This window comes from Talpa occidentalis, unplaced genomic scaffold (genome assembly GCF_014898055.3).
Source record: "Talpa occidentalis isolate TD23 unplaced genomic scaffold, MPIMG_talOcc4v2.1 talOcc4.12, whole genome shotgun sequence".
Lineage (NCBI taxonomy): Eukaryota > Metazoa > Chordata > Mammalia > Eulipotyphla > Talpidae > Talpa > Talpa occidentalis.
Genome location: NW_023601212.1, coordinates 556,600 through 579,151, shown reverse-complemented (window position 1 = coordinate 579,151; position 22,552 = coordinate 556,600). Strand labels below are relative to the sequence as shown.

The 22,552-nt window shown below is 71.5% G+C and overlaps 1 protein-coding gene across 1 annotated transcript; it reads left to right on the top strand.

Moving 5' to 3' along the window:
- The first annotated feature begins 617 nt into the window (after nt 1-617).
- PIWIL4 (piwi like RNA-mediated gene silencing 4) lies at nt 618-18,474 on the top strand. The gene is made up of 21 exons (XM_037504636.1): nt 618-630; nt 853-1,025; nt 1,407-1,475; nt 1,584-1,911; nt 3,059-3,273; nt 4,703-4,824; nt 5,263-5,343; nt 6,223-6,420; nt 7,171-7,282; nt 8,289-8,412; nt 9,148-9,265; nt 10,746-10,857; nt 12,079-12,263; nt 13,014-13,086; nt 13,784-13,984; nt 14,717-14,820; nt 16,074-16,144; nt 16,633-16,786; nt 17,826-17,951; nt 18,032-18,179; nt 18,358-18,474. The coding sequence occupies exons 1-21, from the start codon at nt 618-620 to the stop codon at nt 18,472-18,474; spliced, it is 2,844 nt and encodes a 947-aa protein (XP_037360533.1).
- Nucleotides 18,475-22,552: the final 4,078 nt, after the last annotated feature.

The window sequence follows — 22,552 nt, the reverse complement described above, 5'->3', positions numbered from 1 at the left end:
CAAAGCCCACGTGTCTGGCTTTATCCCCACCTGGCTGCTGCACCCCACCCTCAGGCCCCAGCCCCCTTCCCTTGGTGGGACGGGATGTGGGGTTCCCGGTGTCTTCGGCTTTGGCCTGGGGCGGGGGTGGCGTCCACGAAGCCCGTGCGGGATCAGCTGGGGACATCCTGCTCCCCCTAACAGAAGCAGCGCCCCGGGACCGCCTGGTCCACTCGGGCAGGGAGGTTCTCCCGGCGAGACCCAGACGCGCGAACCGCAGAACACGGACAGCGGGGGGCGGGCGGGCGGACGTCACACCGGGAACTGACGCGCCGGGGTACCCCGACCTAGAAACAGACGCGCCCTTAAACCGCAGAGGAAGACAGGAGCACCCCGCGGTGACGCCCTCGGGTGCAGCTCACGGTCCCGCCCCCTGCGCTCGCAAATGGGAGGTGGGGAGGTGGGGGGGTGGGGGGTGGGGAGGGGGGGTGGAGGGGTGGGGGTGAGGAGGGGTGGGGGTGGGGTGGGGTGGGGAGGGGGGTGGGGAGGGGCGGGGAGGGGTGGGGGAGAGGAGGGGCTGGGGGGTGGGGGAGCGTGGGAGGCGGGGGCGGGGTGGGGGCGGGGGGTGGGGGGCGGGGATGGGGGCCGGGGGTGGGGGGGCGCTGCCGCCTCGCCCGCGCAGGAGCGGAAGACCAGGGGCTACGTCGAGGGGGCGGCCCGGTGCCCGCCTCACCCCCACACTCCCGCCGCCCAGCACCCCCTCCGCCCACGCACCCCTTCCTTGCCGCCCACGTGCCCCCTCGGGGCGCCCCGCCCCCCGCCCCCACGCGCCCCGCCCCCTCCAGCGCGCCCCTGGGGGCCTCTCCCGCTCAGGGCGCCCCCCGCACCCCTCGGACAACGCCCGGCTGCGCTGGAGGCTGCCCGGGAGCCATGAGCGGACGGGCCCGCGCGCGGGCGCGAGGCTGGGGCGCAGTGCGGACGCCGGGGAGGCGGAGGTGGGGCGCCCCGGGGCCACGCCGTCGGGGGGCACAGCGCCCTCCTGCGAGGTGAGCCCGCCCGGGGCCTGGGCTGGGACGCGGCCTCCCCGCGGGGTGGGAGACGGAGCGCGGGTGGCTTGAAGCTCGGACCGGAGTGGGGGGGGTGGCCCCCGCGTTTCCGCAAGCCCTCAGGCCCGCAGGGCGCCCCCTGGAGGGAGCCCCAAGCGGCCCGAGGGCTCCTGCCGCCTGGTCCCCCCACGCCTTCCCCTGCCCCCCGCCGAGGGGAAACCTCGGGAAAGCGCAGAAGCCACCGGACCCTGCGGGCCTGTCTGGGGAGGAGCCTGGCCCCGGGGGCGTCCGGCTCAGGGAGCCCGGGGTGCTGCGCCCCCTTTCTCGCCCTTCTGGGTCAAGACTTTACATCTTAAATCCGACCTTTCTGCCCATTTCAAGCCGACCGCCCTGGCCCCGGGGGACAGAGAGGCGCCGCCGGGCAGCGGCTTCGGGGAGCGAGCCCGCGGGGTGAGTGCTGCCTCTGCCTCCCGCCCCTGGGGGCTGGTCCCCGCACCGCCGGGCTGGGTGGGCGACGCAGGTCTGTGCCCCCCGGGTTCCCGCACCCTCGCCCCTCAGGTGCCATCCAGCGCCCTTGGGGACGGCTCCCCAGATTCTTGGGCGCAGGGGCGGGAGCCCCCCGCTCCCCCGGGGCATGCCCACCCGCCCCCTCCAGCCGGGGTGAGCGTCACCCCACACTCTGGCCTTGGGGGCCGGGATTCCGGCTGCGGGTCTGGGAACAGACGGCGCGTGGTCATCGCTCTCCCGTTCACTGCAGCCGAAGGAGGCGTTTGCCCGGGGGAGGCCGGACGTCCGTCCCTGGACAGAGGTGGAAACGCCAGCCCCGACGAGCTCGCGGGCATCTGTACCCGGGAGAAGATGCCCCACGTGAGGGCCTGCAAGAGAGGTGCGCCCCCCGCGCCCCAGGGTTCGCCTGGCCTGGAACGCAGGCAGAGACTGGGCGGCGCCAGCTGCTTGCGCCCGGCGTCATCTGGGAGCCGGGTTTTCATGCCCGCGGCTTCCTTTCAGTGTGAGGCTATCTCCAAAAAGATGTCACACGGGGAGCAGCTCTCCCGTGCCCGGGCTGGGGCAAAACACATGCTCGTCTCTCCCACCCTGGTCCCGCGTGGGGTGCTGCTCCCTCTGGGCGGCGGCGGTCAGCGGGACGAGGGGGCCTGTTTCCAGGTTCCTGTGTCTAGAGGCCAGGCTGCTCCCGAGCCGGCACCAGGCCGGGGGGTGCGGAAGCGGGTGTGTCCTCGCCGATCCTCAGGCCGGTGTCCCCCGTGAGGACGCGCAGGTGCAGGCAGCAGCTGTAGCATCCCGTGAGTGCCGCGGGGCACCCCGGGGGGCCTCCCGAGCAGGGCAGGGCCCGCTGCCTGCCCTCACCCCACAGCCTGCTCGCCTCACCGTGTCCCTCCTCCAGGCCCAGAGCTCTGCTGGGGCCCCGGGGCCCCGCCCGCACGGACACGGCAGTCTCTAGCCCGTCCGGCACCTCAAGGGGAGGCCGTTGTTCGGGGCCTGGGACCATGGGAAAGCTTTCCCTGTCCCTGCCGCGCTGGGCGGAGGAAGCCTCTTGTTTGCCGCTGCCCCGGGCAGAGCGCCCCGGGCAGGACCCTGGGGGGCGCCCTCCCGGGAGACAGTCGCTGGGCTCTGCAGGGAGGCAAGGGTCCTGGGCGGCCTCCCGGGCCTCCCGCGCAGGGCCGGCACCCCTGAGTCTGCCTCACAGACTGACTGACTCGGCCGGGCACGGGATCCTGAGACGATGCCGCCCACAGCCCAGGGGCCGCACTCTGGGCAGAGAGAACAGTGTCCTCGCCTTGGAGGCTGCGCTCCAGAGGCTGAGCCAGAAGGCCCGCGGGGGCCGAGGCCTGGGAGGAGCGGGGCTGTGTCCCTCGGCTCACGAGGCGCTTCTCTCTGCGGCGGGCCCCCGAGGCTGTCGCCCCGAGTCCACGGGAGCTGGCCTGGGGTGGCTGCGTCTGCTGTGCGAGGGGCGGCGCCACCCGCGTGCTGTGCTTCTCCTTTGCGTTTGTAAGACGACACGTGGGCGCCCCCAGGGTCCAGTGGGATCCCCGTGAGACTGGCCACCAACCTCTTCAGCCTGGACCTGCCGCAGGACTGGCAGCTGTACCAGTACCACGTGGCCTACAGCCCGGCCCTGGACTCCCGCAGGCTGCGGACCGCCCTGCTCTACGGCCACAGCGCGCTCTCGGGCAAGGCCAAGGCCTTCGACGGGGCCACCCTCTTCCTGTCACAGAAGCTCCAAGACAAGGTAGCGCAGGCTGATCTCCTGGGGGCCCCTGTCCCCACGCGGGACCTCCCGGCGGGTGGACAGGGCCCTCCCGTCCCCAGGCCCGAGCACAGGGGCGCCCCGACAAAGGTCTTGGCAGCAAGCGTTTTCCAGTCCAGCCGACGGCCTGGCGCTGGAAGGCGCAAGCTGGCCCGCAGCCCGCAGCCCGGGCCCGTGCTGGGAACCGTGGAGGAACGGCCTCTCTTGGCCCCCGGTGTTGCCTGTGGTGGGGCGGGTCATGCCGGCCTGAGGGCTGCCGCGTCCTCACCGCTTCCTGCACGGCCTGCGTCCCAGTGGCCGTCCCGGGCAGCTTGCGAGAGCGTGACCTCTGGCCGCGGCCCATGCCCGCTTCTGACTCCTTTGCCCGTCGTCTGCCCGCAACACGGTCCGTCCCGGAGTGACGCGCAGGTGGCCGCCGTGGGGGAGGCAGGACAGCGAGGGCGCAGTTACGAGCAAAAATGTCTCCGGGATGTGAAGTTAATTATCCCGCGCCGCCGCTGTCTGGCTTCGCCCAGCTCAGGCAGGGCGGGCAGCCGGAGGGGCTGGGGGCGCTTACTCGTCTTGCCCAGTGATGCCCGCTGCCCTGGCCCGGCCCTCCAGTCCAGGGGCTGGCAACGGGCTGCTCCTCTGGGAAGGACTGGTCGGGGAGGGAGACAGGGCGCGGGAGTCTGGCCAGAAGGGCTGGCAGCACCCACGGGGCCACATTTCAGGGGCGCCAGCTGGGTGGGCTCGGCGGGGGGAGTGGAGACCCCGGCTAAGGACAAGGCCCGTCCTGCGACCCCGGGGCCTCGAGAGGGAGCTCCCGGAGCTGGGTCACCCGGCGGCTGTTCCGACGCCCCGACTTCACGGTGGGAGGGGTGGGGGGTTAACAGTGCTGCGGGGAGCCTGGGCAGAGCACAGGGCGTGACCAAGAACACCACCCCCCATGGGGTGGGGCCCTGGCCGTCCCCGCACCCCGCCTGCTGTCTGAGGGGGTGCCGGCAGCGCGCCGAGGGACTCCGTGCAGCTTCGCGTGCAGGAGAAATTCCCTCCGCCAAGACCCGCCCCGGGAGGCCCAGCTCCTCCGGTGTCCAGCCCCGAGCCCTTCCTGCCCCGGCCGCGCCGCCCGCCTCCCCACGTTTCCCCCGCTCCCCTCCCTCGGCCTTGGCGCCTCTCCTCCGAGTGTCGGGAAGGGACGCCGTGAAACCCGCGGCCCCGGCAGCCGGGCAGAGTCCGCCGCTCTGGGCGGCTCAGGGTCTTCAACTCTGGGCTGACGGTTCCCTCAGACGGGGGCACCGAGGGTCAGCGCTGTCCGCGCGCCTGGACCTGCCCCGCCTGCCCGGCTCCGGGCGGGGAGCGACAGGCGCGCCTCGGCCCAGCCCCCCGGCACACTGGGGTGCCGTCCCGTGCTACTCGCCCCCTTTGTCCCCAGGTCACGGAGCTGACCAGCCTCACGCAGAGAGGCGAGACCGTGAAGATGACGGTCACGCTGACCGGGACGCTGCCCGCGCACTCGCCCGCCTGCCTGCAGGTCCTCGGCGTCATCTTCAGGAAGTACGGGCGGTGGGCGGGAGGCGCCGCTCCGGGCCCCCGGGCAGTCTCGGGAGTGGGGTCCGGAGACCCGAGCGGGCAGCAGTTTTCCGGGGCGCACTGGGCACGTGAGGGCCACAGCCTGGCGCCCCGGGTCCCACTGTGGGTTGAGGATGGCGCCGCTGGGTGCACACGGCCACCCTGCACGGAGGGGCCCGAGGCCGGGGGCCTGAGGGAGCCCCGGAGAGCGCCGAGGGGGCTGGCCAGGGCCTGTGGGAGGACGTCACGGCCTCTGCCCCGGCCAGACGGCCGAGCGCGCCTCCCTCGCTGGGTGCGGGACCTGCCGTCCGGGCCGTGCGGGGGAGTCCGCGCTCTGGACAGGCCTCGTCACGCTCGGCGCGCACAGGCCGAGGGGCTCCGGCCGCGGACACGTTCGCCGAAGACTCTCCAATGTATTTTCAGGATCTTGAAAAAGCTGTCCCTGTACCAGATCGGACGGAACTTCTACGACCCCTCGGAGCCCGTGGACATTCCCCAGCACAAGTAGGTGACGGTGTCGTGACGCGGGCCGTGGCGGGCGACGCGGCGCTGCCGTCTCGTGCCCCCACGGAGCTTCCGCGGCGGGAAACGTGGATCCGTGTGATCTCCGGGTGTTCGCGGGGCGGTGGGCTGGCGCTGGGGGCCTGCGCTCCTGCCGCGGCCGGGTCACAGCCGTGAGTCCTGGAATCCGGGCCCCGCGTTCCGCCGGGCAGGCGGGACCGAAAGCAGAACCGGGTGTTGCGTCCTGGTCTGCGCCGTCTCAGGAAGGCGGAGGTCGGGGTGAGGGAAGCGTGCGGGGAGGTGTGTCACGCGGCCGGGTGAGGCCCCGCCGTCCCCGTCACCCACCCCGCGTCCTGGGGTGGCTGTGAGTGGGCAGTGCCACGCCGAGCCCGAGGGGCCCCCGCACGCGCTCGGCCCGAGGGTGCCCTGGGCTGCTCTCCGGAAAGGTCTCTCCTGCCGCCTCCTGTTCTTCCTGCTTGAGGCTTTGGCCCGTGCAGCCTGGGGGGCAGGGGCGCCCGTCCGCCTTCCACGCCCGCAGTCGTGAGCTTTTCTGAACCCCGGGGTTCTCCGCCGCGGCAGGTCCCGCCAGGCGTGTGCTGACCCTCTGCTGTGGGCCTCTGCCCGGGCGACGCTGAGCAGGACCCACAGACACTGGGGGCGGGGGGGCGAGGCCGGATGCTGCCCCCGGGGAGGCCCGTCCCGCCCACAGCGCCAGCGCGTCCGCGCCGCTGCCCAGGGTGGTGCTGTGCCCTGGCGCGGGCCTCGCCCCTCCGGCGGGAAGGAGAGACGGCGTCACGGCGGCGGCGGGAGCTGGGAGGGCTGGTGGGGAGGCCGCCGGGCTAGGCGGCGGGTCTGACCCCCGCGTGTCCGCCGTGTCCTCAGGCTGTCCCTCTGGCCCGGCTTCGCCGTCTCCGTGTCGCGGTTTGAGAGCCAGCTGCTGCTCCGCGCCGACGTCAGCTACAAGGTCCTGCGGAACGAGACGGTCCTGGAGTCCATGGCCGGCCTCCGCCTCTCCGCGGGCGAGTCCGGCTTCACCCAGGCGTGCGAGAGGCAGCTGGTGGGGCTGGTGGTCCTGACCAGGTACAGGCCTGCACTCGCGGCCCCCTGGCCGGCTGACCTGGCCAGCAGCCGGCGCCTCGGGACAGGCAGGCCTGCACCTGCTCTTCCCTGGGGGTGTCTCGAGCTGAGAGCCCCAAGCCCCGAGGCTTGCCTGTGACCTGCCCTGGCGCACACAGCCAACGAGGCGGGGTCCCCACCCGTGCTCCTTGGGGGGCTTGGGCTCCCCGCATGGCTTTCTGGGTGACGCAGCAGAGGGGGTGGCCGGACCCTGCGCCCCCGGAGGAGAGGGCCGCCTGATGCCCTGCCTAATCCTCCCGCTCCTGCACCAGGCGCATGGGCGCACCCTGCAGACTCTGGGCCTGCAGAAGCCGCGGGCCCTGCTCAGAGCAGGCCGGGGTGCAGGGCAGAGCCGGGCGCTCCCCCTCCGCCCGCGGGCAGTGACCCGGAGAGAAGCGGGCAGTCCCTGGGCCGCCTCTCCCAGGGTGTGGGCAGAGCCACTCTCAGGAGCTCCGGTCAGGACACCAGAAGCCGGGGACGGCTGAGCGCGTTTCGGCCTCTCCCCGAGGGGGTGCTGGGTCAGCGGCAGGGGGCCCGGCTCAGCACAGCATCCTGGGCGCCCTCGGCAGGGGAGAGCCCATCGCGTGTGGAGAGCGACTGTCCCCGCGTCAGGGTCTCGCGACCTCCACGTGGGGCCCAGCGCTGCGGGCGTGCGGACAAGTAGCGGCTGCCCTGCCGAGCCGCGGGAGACGCCGAGCGGCCCCTGCCTTCCAGGTACAACAACAGGACCTACCGCGTGGACGACATCGACTGGTCCGTGAGGCCCACGCACACCTTCCGGAGGCGGGACGGCGCCGAGCTGTCCTACGTGGAGTACTACCGCCAGGTGGGCCTGCCGCACCCTCGCCCCACCCCCGCCCGCCCCGTCCCCAGCCCAGGCTGCCCGGCCGCTCCGTCCCGCCCCCCGGCTGACCACCTCCTCGAGGCAGCCGTGAGCCACCTCCCGCTGCGAGCAACTCTGTGGCTCCATCTCCCGGGAACGCGAGGCGCCTGGAGGGTGTCAAAGGCCCTTTCGGGTCAGCCACTGCCCGCCTTGAGCTCGCCGGCCCTTTCTGTGTCCCGGGGGGGCCCCGCGTGGGCCTAACCCTGGGCCCCCCGCGGGTCGCCACCCTCTCCCTGCTCATCAGCATCAGCCAGGCCCGAGGGAGCCTGGACGTGCTCCCCTGCTCCCCCACCGCTCAGCTCACCCCAGCCTTCCGGGCAGGCGGGAGGTCCCGGATAGACTAGGGACCCGGGGCAGTCGCTCTCCGTGCGCACAGACCTGGAGCCTTCCCGCTTCTCCTGTCCTCACGCTCTGGGGTGCAGCGTGAAGTGCCCCCCCCCCGCCCCTGAGCAGGCCGCCGAGGGGCACGGGCCGGTGGCTGTGCAGGCGCTGCTCCTGGGAGAGCCTCCCCCCACTGTGGCCACGGAGCGGGACGGACGGGGAGCGGGAGCCGCCGGAGCCTCAGGTCTGGCGCGTCCTTATGAGCGCGAGGGAGGAGGCCCCAGTGCTGGCGGGCGTCCTCCGTGCCGACGGGAGGTGGGGGGCACAGCCTCGGCTCGAGTGAGCCCGGTGAGAACAAGGCCGTGTTCGATGTCGGTGACCCACTGTCCCTGCCCGCGAGCCCGGCTCAGACTCCCCTTCCGGCCGGCTGGGGCGCCCGGCCCCGCCCGCTGACTCTCGGCCTGGGCCGCCTCTCTGGGCAGCCGCGCTCAGCACCGCGCCGTCAGCCGAGGACACCCCCGCCTCTCGCGCCGGGGAGAAGGTGCCACCTCGCTGGGGCACCTGGCTGCTCGCAGGCGAGGGTGCCACCTGCCGCCGTGCCGGCTGACCCTGCCCCCCGCGCCCCCAGCAATACGACATCAGGGTGTCTGACCTGGATCAGCCCGTGCTCGTCAGTCGGCTGAAAAGCAAGAGGCCCGAGGACTTGGAGCCCCGCCTGGCCCACCTGCTGCCTGAGCTCTGCTTCCTGACAGGTGACGCTCTGCTGGGGGGGGCAGAGCCTCCCTGAGCCCGGGTGGGGTGGGGGGTGGAGGCAGCAGGAGCACAGCAGCCCTGGGAGCGCCGCGCTGGGAGTCTCATGTCTCCTGCCCCGTCTGCCCATCGGTTACTTTGGGCTGCAGCGGGCTGGGCTCCGAGCGCCTCCCTGCGGCCAGGCTGCTCCCGGCACCTGCCGGCATCAGGCTGCGGGGCGGCTGGCGCGGGTTCGCTCAGGCACACCCTGTTTCCTGCTGCGAGAGCCTCAGGTCACGGTTCCTGCACTGAAGCCTGAGAGGGTGCCCGGCCGCCACGTGCTCGCCAGGGGGCTGGGGTGGGGGTGCGGGGCTCTGCTGCCCTCTGGTGCCACCCTGGTCGGTAGCGATTCTGCGACCAGAGAGATCCCATGGGGATGTGATCCCCGAAGGGAGGAGACTCCCTGGGGTGCTGGCTTCTCAGGCCCGGCACCTGCGCTCGGTGAGCACCCGAGGGTGACGCTGCAACCCAGGGGAGGCGGGCGTGTGTGTGTCCGGGGCCTGGGGAAGCAGACGGTGTCCTCCACGCGCTCTCCGTGGTGACGTCCACCCTCCGGATGGCACAGAGCGTGTAAGCGACCCCACGCATGCTGGTTAGAAGGCGGTACTAGGCAAGCGCGCGTGGCCTCTGAGGTCGCACTCCGGGCCCCGCTGCGCCGCTACCACCAGCCGCTCACCCACGTCTTCCCAACGCGGCAGGGCTGGGCGGCCAGGCCACCGCCGACTTCCACATGATGAAGGCCGTGGCCGAGCAGATGCGCCTGAGTCCTCTGGAGCGGCAGCAGCGCCTGGCCCGGCTTGCGGACAACCTCCAGAGGTAGGCCCGGCCCTGGGCTCGCCCGCCCCGTTGCTCGTGGGTTCCGTGCGAGATTCTGAGGAAGAGGGTGGACAGCGGAGCGAAGAACCGTGGACCTCGGCCAGCAGGCCCTGGCGCCCAGGTGCAGACGCCCCTGGGGGCACCACACGCGTCCTGCTGCTCCTCGGCCGACAGCTGCAGCCTGAGGGGGCAGCGCCCCCTGGGTCCCCACCCCCCAGGACTCCCGCCCAGCACGGCGCCGCCCGGACGCCGGGTGCTGGGACCGGCTGGGCCACAGCCCGATCGCCTGTTCTGGACACGTTTAAATGACTTAAAAAATAAGTTCCTTTGGAAGAGTAAAATAACTTCACCGTGTTAAACGCCCCAGAACATCTTAAATGGCCCCCGTGGCTCGCTTTGTGTTTCTGCTGGACGTGTCCTTCTGGAACACTCTCGATTGTTCTTTAAAACAATTTTTTAAGTGTTTTTTGAGTAATACCAACTGGAGGGATTTGGAGGTTTACAGAAACAAAAAGGAAGTGTGTGGCGTGCGTGTGCGTGCGGGTGCCCACATGTGTGCCCGTGTGCCCGGTGCCGCGCAGCTCAGTGTGTTGCCGTGTCAGTGCTGGACACAGGCGTGTCTCTCCCCCGACCCTGCCGTGTCTTCACACCTGGCCTGTGACCACAACAGCATGGGGACGGCCTTGGCCCCGCCTGGGTTTGTGGCTGCTTTTCCCCGACTGTGTCCGTGCCCTGCCCCCGCCTGCCCACGTCACGCCCGGCCTGTCAGGGCCCCATGGCCAGCGCCCAGCTCCTGTGATCACCCCGCCTGCTGCTGAGCAGAGAGCAGAGAGCAAAATAAACAGTTTCCCATGTGACCAGACCCGACACGGCCACCCAGTGCAGCAGTGAGGTCGCCACAGTGTGAGGCTGCCCCGGGCGGAACGCAGCTAGTCTGCAGCCAGGGCAGTGCCACGCTGGTATGGACCCCGCCTGCTGCCCGTGCCCTGCCCTCTAGAGCAAGTCCCCACTCCCTTCTTCACCCACCATCCACTCCCACGCGACAAGCCCAGTGTTCGAGATGTCACCTCCCAGCCTCTGCGATACTCCTCTAGTGATGCATCCATCGTCAGGACGGGCGACTCTGCTTGCTGAGTGCAGTGCGTTGGCCCCGTGGCGGCGCCGTGTGTGCGCTGTCATGGTCCTTCACCAGCCCCACCCTGAGGCCGAGCAAGGACTCGGGTCACACGACACCAAGGACCGGCCGTGGGAGGACGTCCCGGTCTGTGGGCTGGAAGCCTATTCTGCCGGCCTCCCAGGGACGTCCAGGGGCCCTCGCCCATCCCCCCACCTCCCAAACGGCGTCGCCGGCCCAAGGAAAGACGGCGGGTGGCATGAAGTCAGCTGTGCGGAGGAAAGACAGCCCCGGGTAGCTCGGCCAGCTGAGGTCCCACCCGGTGCCTGCCGGGCTGGGCTGACTCTCCGCTCTCGCCTTCCCCAGAAACAAAGAGGCGCGGTTCGAGCTGGAGACCTGGGGGCTGCGTCTGGGGAGCCAGGTGTCGCTGACCGGCCGGGTGGCGCCCGCAGAGAAGATCCTCGTGGGAGACCAGGTGGTGAGCACTGCCCCTCCGGCCCTGCCCGGGGCCCGCATGCGTCTCCCTGGTCAGTCGTGAGCACCCTCGGGGCTCGGTGGCGCCCGGTGGGAGAGGCCAGGTCAGCGGGGCCCCGGTGTGGGGGTGAGGCCGCAGTACCAGTGGGCAGCTCAGCCCCGGCCAGCCGCGGCCCCCCGCCCGGCATCCCGCTGTCCCTCGCTGAGGCAGTCCAGGGAGCGCGGAGGCCCAGCACCACGGCCCGTGTTCCTGCACCAGAGCGGCTGGTCCCCGAAGCGCTGGTCACGGGGCGTAGATGCGAGGACCTCGGCCCGGGCCCGGACCCGTCACCGGGGCCTCGGGAGGGGGCGTCCTCAGCCTGCTTTCTGCAGGAGCTGGGCCTTGACTTCCGGCTCGCTTGGCCCGCCGTGATTGCTTCTGATTATCTTGTGTTGCGATCACCACGTGTGATGCAGGGGTGTGGCTCACAGCTCCTGTGGTGCCTGCCACGAAACCCCAGTAATCCTCCGTGGTATGCTGTTGGGCTCCCCCTAAATTCCTTCTCCCTCTGGGGTCTCTACAGCCAGATTTCTGGCTTTGCTGCATTTAGTTTTGTCTGACCCTTGGCTCAGCGAGACCATCAGTGTTTGTCTCCCTCCTCCGGCTGCCCTCAGCGTCACGCTCCTGCCCCACCGAGCTGGCACCTGCCGGGGCTCGTCTTCCCGCAAGCGCAGACCCTCGTCCTGCCCCGTCCCCTGCCCGGGGCACCGGCAGGTCCCCTAGATCCGCTCTGCCCACGGCCCGGGCCCGCTGAGGTGCTTCACCTCAGACGCTTTCCTCGCCTCTGCCTGATGGAACAGCCTCGCTCCCGTGGCTGAGCAGCTCACGAGCTCACGTTTCTGTTGGCAGAACGGCTGGGGGGGTATTTCCTCATTTCTTTTTGACATTCCAAGTTGCAAAATTTTTATTAGGGAAACAAAAAAAGCCACATTTAAAAATGGCTCCCTTGGCACAGCCAGACGCAGCCTGCCCAGACCTCGTCCAGGAGGCAGAGCAGCCGGGGTGGGGCGGGGGCGGTTGGGGTGCGTGCAGCCAGGGCGCCCCACGCCCATCCCTGCCCAGGAGGCGCGTCTCGGTCTGCAGGGCCGGGGCCTCTCCGCTCGGCGTCTTTCCTTGTTCACCTGCCCCAGAGCGACCGCCCAGCTGCTCCCCTGAGCCGGCGGCTCACCCGCGCCTCCCCCCCAGCGCCTCCCCGCGGCCGCGGCCGACTGGTCCAAGGACATCCGCGCCTGCCGGCCCCTGAGCGCCCGGCCGCTGAGCCAGTGGCTGTTCGTGTGCAGTGACCGAGCGGAAGCAGCGGCCCAGGGCTTCCTGCACTGCCTGAGAAGAGCTGGCGAGGACATGGGGGTCCGCGTGGACCCCCCCAGAGTGTGAGTCCCGCACCCCACGCGCCCCGCACACCCCAAGTGCCCCACTTGCTTAGAGACGGGCAAACGGCTGGCGCGGCTCGAGAGCATCCCGGTCCCGGGGCCAGCTCCTCCGCTGGGCGCACGGCGAGAGCAGAGCTTGCGCTGAGCTCCTGAGCCGGCGCAGCGGCTTCTGGGCTGCCCTCCGAGCAGCGCCTGGGGGTCTCCGCAGCCCAGGGAGGGGCCGCGCGGTCCCCCAGCCGCAGCTCACTGAGCGGAGGGTGCTGAGGGGAGGCGGGGTGGGGTGGGGGGAAGACCAGGCTCTGCCTCACGGCCCAGGGGCAGGCGGGGTGCCCGCCTGTCCACGCCTGACCCCACCGTCTCCCCGAGTGTCCACTCACCCTCCCCAGACTCACGGTTTGGCTTCTCCCACCTGAGTGTTCACCGCTGGCCCGGGGGGATGGGGTGGTGCTGCCTCCAGGGCCTGGCTGCCCCCCCTTGGGCGCAGCCCCCCTCCCCAAACCTCCCGAGGGTCTTCGCTCCCAGGCCAGCTTCAAGGGCCAGTCTCTGCTGGGCCTCTGGCTCCCACACGCCAGCGCTGAGCTCCCCTCCTGGGGGCTGGGACTGGAAGCGAGTTTAGACTGAAGGGAAAAGTCCAGTGATTTTGTTCCCGATGACAAGCCTGCTGGAAAGTTCCTTTTTCGTGAGTTTGCTGTGCCGTGACTCCGTGCTCCCAGGGGGATTTGTGTCTGTAAAATTAATCTTCTCACGCAGCGTGAAAGTGCAGGAGCACCCGGCCGCGTTCCTGCGCGCGATACAGAGACACGTCACCCCTGAGGTCCAGCTGGTGAGCGTGGGAGGGAGGATTCTGGGGCTTCGGCGGATCTTTCAGCTTTTCTCGTCCCACCCAGCCGTGTGCGAGGCCGTCCCTTCCCAGCGCGTGAGCCCGGGCAGACAGCGTGGTCCAGCCTGTGGGCGGGACGCCCCTGCTGCCCTGGGCGCCCCCTCCCTTCCCCAGCGCAGGGTCTGGGGGGAGAGGGAGGGAGGGAGGCTCAGGAGGTGAGGCCCTTGCTCGAGGACACCCCGGCAGGGGGAGGGGGTGACAGAGGTGGTGGTGGGGCTGGGACCCAGCAGGCCCGGGGCCAACCCCCCCCCAGTGCCTCTACTCTCCAGTCAAGTAAGTAAAAGAGCGAGTCCCCTTAACTTGCTCGCCCGGCACCAGGGGGGCTTGAATCTGGCTTCTGGGTGGGTGCCCCTGTGGAGGGCGGTGGGTGGAGCCGCGGCGGGGAGGGCTGGCCTGGAGAGAGCAGGGGGTGGGGAGGCCCCAGAACCCAACACAAGGTGCAGCGGAACTGGGGGTGCTGGGGGGCGCGGAGGGAGGGCAGCTGCAGCCAGCTCCCCTCAAGCACGATGGCCTCGGGGGCGAGGTCGGCCAGGCCGCAGTGTGGGCCTGGGGCTCCCGGAGCGGGGGACGCCTGGGGCGCATGCGTCCATGTTTCAGAAGCTGCTTCTGTGCCCAGAGAACTGACCTCGCCCCTCCCCAGGTGATGTGTGTCCTGCCGTCAAGCCGGGGCAGCTACTACGAGTCCATCAAGAAGTACCTGAGCTCGGACGTCCCCGTGCCCAGCCAGTGTGTGCTGGCGCGGACCCTGGGCAGGCCGGGCGTGATGGCAGGCGTGGCCACCAGGGTCGCCATGCAGGTGACCTGCAAGCTGGGCGGCGAGCTGTGGGCCGTGGAGATCCCCGTGAGCACCCTCCGTTCGCGGTCACCCCGGCGCGCCGCACAGCGAGGCCACGGGAGCGCCTCACGCACCCCATGCCCTTCGTGGGGTTACTTGTGGGTCTGCCTGCCAGGGCCCCGTGGCGCAGTCACCGTGTGGGCCCCTCGTGGGCCTGACCCCCGGCGGGTGGATGTATTCTGGCGGGTGGACATGGAGCCTCCTAGCTGCTGTGGAAAGCTGCGCCCTCGGCCTGTCCCGTTAACGCTTTTGGGGGCACAGACTCGGAGAGAGCCTCGCACCTGAGGAGCCCAGCCTCCAGGCTGTGTGCACCTGACATGGTGGCCACGGGAGGGAGGGAGGAGCCAGGGACCTTGCCAGTGTCTCTACCCCCCACCTGGACGCCTGGACGCCTGACTGGGTCCTCGTGGTCCCCGGGTGGGTGTGCTCACGTGGCTGTCTCCAGGCCCAGTGGACTTCATCTCACAAGTTCCTCAGCCTAGAGGCGAGGGAGGGAGGGAGGGAGCAGGGCCAGCCCCAGCCCTGGCGCCCCAACGGAGGGGTGGAGTGGGCAAGTCTGTGTCCTTCCGCCCTCTGGGTCTCTGGTTTCCGGGCTGTCTGCCCCATCTCCCCCCCACGCCCGGCTCCCCGAGCTCCACTTGTAACTGGGTGACGGGGGCGGCTCTTTCAACACTTCACGGCCAAGCGTTGCCAGGGAGAGGATGCCGGCCCCCCTAAACCAAGGACCTCGCTCCGCAGCTGCGCTCCCTGATGGTGGTGGGCGTCGACGTCTGCAGGGACGCGCGCGGCACGGGGACGGTGGTGGTTGGACTCGTGGCCAGCAGCAACCCACAAGTGACCAGGTACTGCAGCACCACCCGGCCTCCAGCCCTGCACGGCCTCACCGGCGCCCGCCGCAGGCAACGCTCTATTCTCCGTTTCTGTTTCTTTCTTTTGACCTTATCTAGTAAGATTCTTTGCGGAACGTAGTCCTTTTTTTTTTTTTTTTTTTTCTTATGCAAGCACTGGGTACAGTCAGAAGTGCGGGAGGGTGAGAGGATTCCCCAGAGCCAGAGCGGGGAGCAGAGCAGGCAGAAGGACCGAAGGACACTGCTGAGGGGAGCAGCAGGCGGCAGGAGGGGTCTGCGCGCCATGCGGGTCCCTCCTCCGGTGGCCGGGGAGCAGCCGGGGATCGAACCGGCGCTGCAGAGGCTGCGGGCAGCTTCTCAGCCCAGCGCTCAACCGCTGCGCCCCCGGGGAGGCCCGGGAAATGTATTCTTTAAAACTCTCCCACGATGACCATCCCGGCCACCAGTTAACGTAGCGTAGGAGTGGGAGCGGCGAGCCGGAGCTGGTGGCCCCGGGAGGCTCTTCCCGCAGCTCCCGGGCGACCCACGTGCGCACCCGGCACTTGTGCTCCGAGCCCCTGCCCGGAGGCGCCGCAGGCCACCCCCCAGACCGCTGGGCTCGGGCCAGGCCTGGCTCGCCCCTGCCTGCCCCTCGCTTAGCCTGCGGTGGCCCTGCCTGGCGTGGCGGGACGGTCACTGCTGAGCAGGGTGGGGATGACGCCGCCTCCGCCGTGGGCACTGACGGGCTGGTGAGGCGAGCGAGGCCTGAGACGCCGCCAGCCCCAGCGGAGGCGTTTGCCGCGCTGCGGTCGCGTCACTGATGGCTCCCGCCGCCTCGGCTGACGGCGCACGCGTGGGCAGCAGCTGCCAGTCTGCTGAGAACTGCATCACCATTGGACGCGACCTCCCTCTGCCTCTGCCCGATGCCCGCGGTTGGCCGGCGACTTCAGCAGGGCACCTGCGCCCGGTCTGCGCCGGGCTCGTGGGAGCGCTCAGGCCCAGGGGCGCCCAGGGCCCTTCTCAGCGGCTGTGGCGCCGCGTCGGTGTGAGGGTCCGCTGCCGTCCAGCTCCCTCGTGCCGGCCCTGGCAGTGTGGCTGGTGGGGTCGAGCCCGCCACGTCCGTGGCCAGCAGCATGCGCTAGTGTCTTGTCAGTGAGTTTCGCAGGGGCGGGGCACGCGTGGTGGGGCCTGTGACATCCGTGATCTTTGCTCAGACCGTCGGTCCTGCCCCGGCGCCTGCTGAGCTCTCCCCCACCTGGCCCCTGCAGGTGGTTCTCCCGCTGCGCCCTCCAGACCTCAGCGGCCGACGTGGCAGACTGCCTGAGAGCGCTCATGAGCGGTACCGAGCCCCCGGGGAGATGGGGGGTCTGGGACGGCGCCTTCACCCCAAGTCCGCACGCCTCAGGCCAGCCAGCTGCCTCCCGCAGGGGAGACGGGCCTCTGACGGTGCCAGGCAGCTTTGGGGTGCCTGGGCCTTCCCGGGGCCTCAGTAGAGGAGGAAGGGGCAGCCGCTGTAGACACTGCTCAGGGGTCACTCGCCTCGGGGACGCTGCACGCCCCGGCAGGGCTGAGCTTCAGCCGCCTGGACGGACATGTCAGCAGAGAGGCGCCGGGGGCGAGTCTGTCAGGCCGGGGCCGCCAGAGTCCGTGAGGCAGAAACACCCCTGAAGTCCACCCCTTTCTAGGCTGGGCATGTCTCGCTGCCCTGTTCTTCTGGGGCTGCTTGGTCCTGCCCGCTGCCTGGTCCTCCCGGGCTGCCCGGTCCTTCCCGGGACTGCGGCCTCAGGCAGGACAGCCTTCCTTGCTGACCAGCACCCCCCCCGGCAGGCGCGCTCAACAGCTGGTACCAGCGCAACCACAGCCCACCTGCTCGCATCGTGCTGTACCGGGACGGCGTGGGGGACGGCCAGCTGAGGACGGTGCTGGAGTACGAGGTGCCGCAGCTGTTGAGCAGTGTGACCGCGTCGGCCACGAGCCCCAGGTGCCGGGTCCCCGCTCCCGCCGCGGCGTTATGACGGCTGTCCCTGAGCATCGCTGCACAGGCCGGACGGCCCAGGGGTCAGCGGGGACGGGGGGAGTGGACGGCCCGGGGAGCAGGCACCCACGCAGGCGGGTCTCAGCCAGGACAGCTGGCGATGCGGCTGCTTCTGGCCCCCGCGTGCGTGGAGGACCGGGCTGTGGCGTGACCGTGAGGCCCAGGGGCGGGGCCGGGCGGGGCCTCCTCTGCCCGCAGGTGCCAGCCCCGCCCCGTCGCCCCAGCGGCCCTTGCCCAGCGGCCATGCCCAGGGCGAGTGCGGGAACAGTGTCGGAGCTGGCCGGGGGAGGCGGCCCTTCTCAGCTGGCTGCTTAAGATACGGGGCAGCACCTTCCCCAGGCCGTGGGCAGCCCCGTCTGCAGGGCTGACGGCCACCCCACCGTCCACCGTGTCACTGTCGCCGTGGTGAGCGACAGGCTGGGGCTCGCCGGCCTCCGTGACCCCAGGAGGAGGGTGGTAGCCCCTTCACCCCCCAACCCCGCGGCCAGCGCCACCCCCCGCCCTGCCCCAGGGAGCAGGTCATGGCGCTCCCCTGCGCGGGGCTCCAGGACGGGGGCCGGGGCAGCGCCAGCCCCGCCACGCCTGCCCCACAACAGGCTTCACAGGCAGCGGAGCGGCAGCATCAGTCATCCTCGGCTGAAACGGTGGCAGTCCTCGCCCCCCGGGGGTCCACCCACAGTGGCAAATGACCAGGCGTGGCCCTGCGGGGCAGGCCCTGCCATCGGTCACGCCCAGAGGCTCCGCACATCGGTGTCTGCGCCCGGGCTGGCTCTGCAGGGCGGGTGGGCCCGGGCACGGAGGGGCCTGGGCTCTCCCCGGATGTTCTGGGTGAGAGGAAATGGGCGGGGGGTTGCCAGTGGCCAAAAAGGAAAAGTCTCGTCTCCACCAAAAATTCTGGGGTCGCCCCCCGGAGCGCTGGGCAGCGCGGCACCCTTGCCCTCGCCCCTTCCTCCCCGGGCCGCCTGACTCCGCCCTCCCGGCCCAGCCCCAGGCTGTCGGTGGTGGTGGTCAGGAGGAGGAGCGCGCCGCGCTTCTTCGCCGAGCTGGGCCGCAGCGTCCAGAACCCCCCGCTGGGCACCATCGTGGACACGGAGGCCACGCGGCCAGACTGGCAAGTGCCCGGACGCCCCTGCCCCGCACCCCCGCCCGGCCGCCCCCCACCCCGGCTCACGGCCCGCCGTCCCTCCCCAGGTACGACTTCTACCTGGTCAGCCAGGCGGCCTGCCGGGGCACGGTGAACCCCACCCACTACAACGTCATCTACGACGACAACGGCCTGAGGCCCGACCACATGCAGAGGCTGACGTTCAAGCTGTGCCACCTGTACTACAACTGGCCGGTGAGCCCGCGCGCCCGCTCCGCCGCCCGGGGGTGGTGGGCGCCCAGCCCGCCTCAGGGTCGCTCAACCGCGTCCGTGACACACGCTAAGGAGCGGCAGCCGCGGCTGCGGGGCGGCGCGAGGCCTGGGGGCGGCGCGGCTGAGCCCCGCCCACGACCCGTCCGCCCACTCCCCCCAGGGCGTGATCGGCCGGCCGGCCCCCTGCCAGTACGCGCACAAGCTGACCTTCCTGGTGGCGCAGAGCATCCACCGGGAGCCCAGCCTGGAGCTGGCCAACTCGCTCTTCTACCTGTGAGGGCGGAGCCGCGGGTCCGGCTCGGCGCCCGCCTGGGGAGGGCATCGCCCTGCGCGTCCTCCGGGTCCTCCGGGAAGAGCCGCGGCGGGGAGAGCGCGTGCGGTCTCGCCGGGTGGGGCGGGCACGGAGCTCGTCTGTGAGAAAGTCCACAGCGCTCAGCGTCCTCTGAGGAATCAGTGTGTGTGTGACGTGGCGGCGGGCGGCCGGGGTCTGCCCCGGCCTGCGGGGTCCTTGCGGGGTTGCAGCGCGTGCGGGGCGGCGGGAACGGGTCTCGGAAATAAAGACATGCGGAGCATCGCGGCTCTGAGGCCTGGATCCCGGCGGCGGCGCAGGACGGTTCTCGCGTTTCCCCAGACCTGGTCACCTGACCGACATCCACCGGGAGGCATCCCTGCGGGGACGCCCTGCGGGGCACCCCCAGAACAGCTGTGGGCGCGACGGGCGCTGCGCGGAGGAGCCCTGCCCGCTCCCCACCAGGGGGCGCGCGAGACCGCGGGGCGGCCGCTGCTGTCCCCAGCTGGGGTGGGGGGCAGGGCGCGGCGGGAGGGGCGGGGAGCCCGGAGCCTGGCCCCACAGCAGAGCACAGGACGTGGGACGCGGCCACCTCCCTCCCGACACCCAGTCGGCCTCTGGAAGATGAGGGGGTCCGGTAGCACCGGGGCGCCCCACAGTGTTTGCGCTTCTGCCTTCGCAGGCGATGCACAGACGGGCGGGCCCTGGAGGGTGAATGCTGGGGGGTTGGTAATGGCCTGAGTCTGCGCTTGGAGCCACTCTGGGGTGACCCTGGGCACTGGACGCTCCGGGCCGCCCCGTCCATCTGGGAGGACCCGGGGCCGCCCGCAGCGTGGGGCTGCAGGGTTTGCAGACAGCGGCCCTGAGGGGCTCGGTCTTGGCACAGGCGCTGGGCGAGGACCCCCGTGGGAGCTCTGTGCTCCCCTCGGCTCGCAGCCCACTCCTGCGGGTGCCCGGGGAGCAGGACTCGGGTTTGCTGTTGGGCAGCGAGGCACGTGGGCAGGGTCCCGGGCCCTGGAAGGCGACCTTCAGCGCTGACAGCCCCCCAGGCAGGACCAGGCCACTGTGGACACGCGGGGCCCGGAACACCCCCAGCCTGCGCGGAGCCCCTCTGCCATCCGTGCTGCCCTCCAGGGCTCCTGCAGTCTCGAGAGTCCGTCTGAGATCCACTCGCCCGCGTCCCGCGCTGAGTTAGCGGTTCCCGCGGCGCGTCCCTGTAGCCTCCCTCCCTCCTCGGCCCCTCGGACCCGGAAAGCCCTGCTCGGGGACGGGGAAGCTCACAGGCTCCCCTGGCCAGGTGGGCGCGCCCCGGAGGGGCGTGGGGGTCCAGCTGCCGGAGCAGGGGCAGCGGCTGTGTGTCCCCAACCTGCCCCCCGCCGGGCTGGGCCTCTGGGTCGTGACCTGCCAGCTGGGGGGCCGGGGCGGGCGCGGGGGGGCAGGGCGGCCGGCCTCCACTTAGACGGCACCTGGGACAGAGACCAGCTCTGACGCTGCCCCCCACCCCCCGGCTCCCCAGCCCGGATGCCGCCTGGCCGGGCGGCCGCCTCCCGGGCTCACAGGGCGACCTCCTGCGGCCGGGACGCCAACGCGGCGCTGGGCCCGGGCCGACCCTTTGCCGAGGACGAGTTTCCTGAACGAACAAGCACGATCCTGGTCTCACACACGACACCCGGGCTCAGAAAGCTGTGTCCACCTGATGCGGCCAGCTCGGGGCTCCCTGCTGACCCGGCCCCCAGGACGCCGGCACCTGCACCCCTTGGAGGAGGCCCCGAGGCCCCGCGAGGGGGCGGCGAGTGTGGTCGGAGAGTCTGAAGTAAAGGCAAAGCGGGGCTGCTGGGGCCGGGGCCGCCCTGGCGCTGGGCCCTGAGCTGTCGGAGGCGGCGGCAGCCGGGGCTCCGCGGCCCACCTGACACCCGGCGCGGATCCAGGAGCCTGGCCCAGCTCCCCGGGCACCCGGGACGTGACTCCGAGGGGGGCTTCGGGAGCGAGGAGGGGCCGGGAGGCAGGCCAGCGGGGAGCCCACCCTGCAAAGCAAGGTCAGCCTTCCTTTCTCCGCCCCCATATTAAACCCCCTCCTGGTTCGGGGGGCGGGAGGGGGAAGCGCTCAGCCCCCCCCCCTCAGCTCAGCTCACAGGGGACGCGGGCCTCTGGGTGGACGCTCGGGGGGGCCTCTGGGTGGAGGCTGCGGGTGGGGGCCTGCGTTTCTCACCAGGCTCTTCCCGCCGAGGCCCCCTCCCTGGGCGCGCGCCTCCCAGCCTCACCTGCTCCACCAGCTCCGCACCCAGACCCGGCCCCGCGGGGAGCCGCCAGACAGCAGGGGGGCGGGGGGCCGACCTCACTTTAGGTCAGGCAGAGCCAACGACGACGTTGGCGCCTGCTCCGAGCACGTTTTGTTTAAAGAGCCAGCGTTGATGCTACTTCCTGGGGACGAGCAATTTCAAGTGAAGTAACTGCGGGACAGCCCGGCCCAGGAGAGGCCGGCACGCAGCGGGGCTCCGGGACTGAGCATGACCCCCCCAGTCCTCTGCGAGGCCGTCTCGGGGCATCGGTGAGGCCTGGGGCGCCAGCCATTCCCGGGGAGGCCCAGGACCTGTCCCCGGCTGCGGCGATTGTTGGTCCCTAATCTGCAGAGACGGCGCCGGTGCGGGCAGGTCCCGCTTCCCCGGGAAGCTCCGGAGGTGGCCCCAGGCTCCGGCGGTGGGAGGGCTCAGCGGCGCCCGGTAAAGAGCCCTCGCCTCCACCCACACGCCAGCAGCCCCACCCCTCCACTCCGAGGCCGGCCCGGGAGTCACCCCTGCTCCCCGGGGCCTGGCTCCGCCTCCACCACTGGACCACACGGGGGCCGGGCTAGGCGGCAGAAGCCCGGGCAGCGCCCCAGCCCCCGTCCCAGCGGCAGCTGCCTGGGCTGTAGCAAGGGGGTGGTGACACCCACCCGCCCACAGGCCGGCTGCGGAGATCAGGGACAACGTCCACACGCAGGCGGCTCGCGAAGTCCTGCTGAGTGACGGGGAGGGCTAGTCCGTGCTCACCCGCTGCGGGGTCTGGGCCAGAGGCCCGGGGGAAGGCCCTGGGGGCGTCGGGAGGTGGCCTGCGGCCCTGGTGCCGCCCTGCGGGGACAGAGCGGGGACTGCTGGACACAGCCTCTCCCTGTCCACCGCGGGCAGGAAGACGCAGGGGGGCATGAGGCTGCCAGTCCTCCCGGCGTGGTCCGGGCGGGGGTGCCCCGCCCCCACAACACTAGCCACTGGGCGGCGGCTGTGCCAGCGGGGAGGCGGGGAGGGCGCCAAGGCCAGCTCCGAGCAGCCTCGCTCGAACCCCAGCAGGACCTCAGCTTCTCGGGCCCGCGCTGGGTCTCTGAGCCCCGCGTTTGCAAGTTGGGACCCGACTGCTGTGGCCGTGAGGGACGCTGGGGCGGGAGAGGCGCCTCCGGCGGGTGCTGCAGCCCCGCGGCCCCGAACCGCACGCGCTCGGGCAGGCAGGTGAGCAGCGCGCGGCTGTGCCGTCCGGGGACACCAGTCAGGTGGGCCAAGCCGGGCCCTGGCCGGTCCCTGCCTCCCTCCCGCAGCGCCGCGGCGACCCTGGTCTGACGCCCGTCCCAAGGCAGGTCCTCCCCGCGCCGTGGGCAGCAGCCCCGCAGGCCACCGCGCAGCCAAGCCCACGCCCGAGAGCCACCTGCCACCAATCAGAGCGCACCGGGCGAGGCCTAGCCCCGCCCCAGCCCTACAGAAGGGGCGTCCAGCGAGGCCGGGGCGCACACCTGCCCCCCCCACCCCCCGGCCCGCGGCCAGTGGCAGCTCCGCCCCGGAGGGGCGTCCCGGAGGAGGGGGAGACGCCCTTGTCACCTGCGTAGAACGAGCGGCGCCGCATTGTGGCTAACTGAGACTAAACGCTGAGACCCTGACCTTGTTACTGGGGTTCCCACCTGCTGACCTCCCTGGCAACTGGGCTGTGTCCTCAGGACCCCCTGGCACAGATGCGGCCCCCACTCTGCCCCGCCGCTCCCCACTCTGGGGCACACGGCTCAGCCTGGCCTCGTGCCCAGACGCCTGCAGCCCCGCGTGGCCCA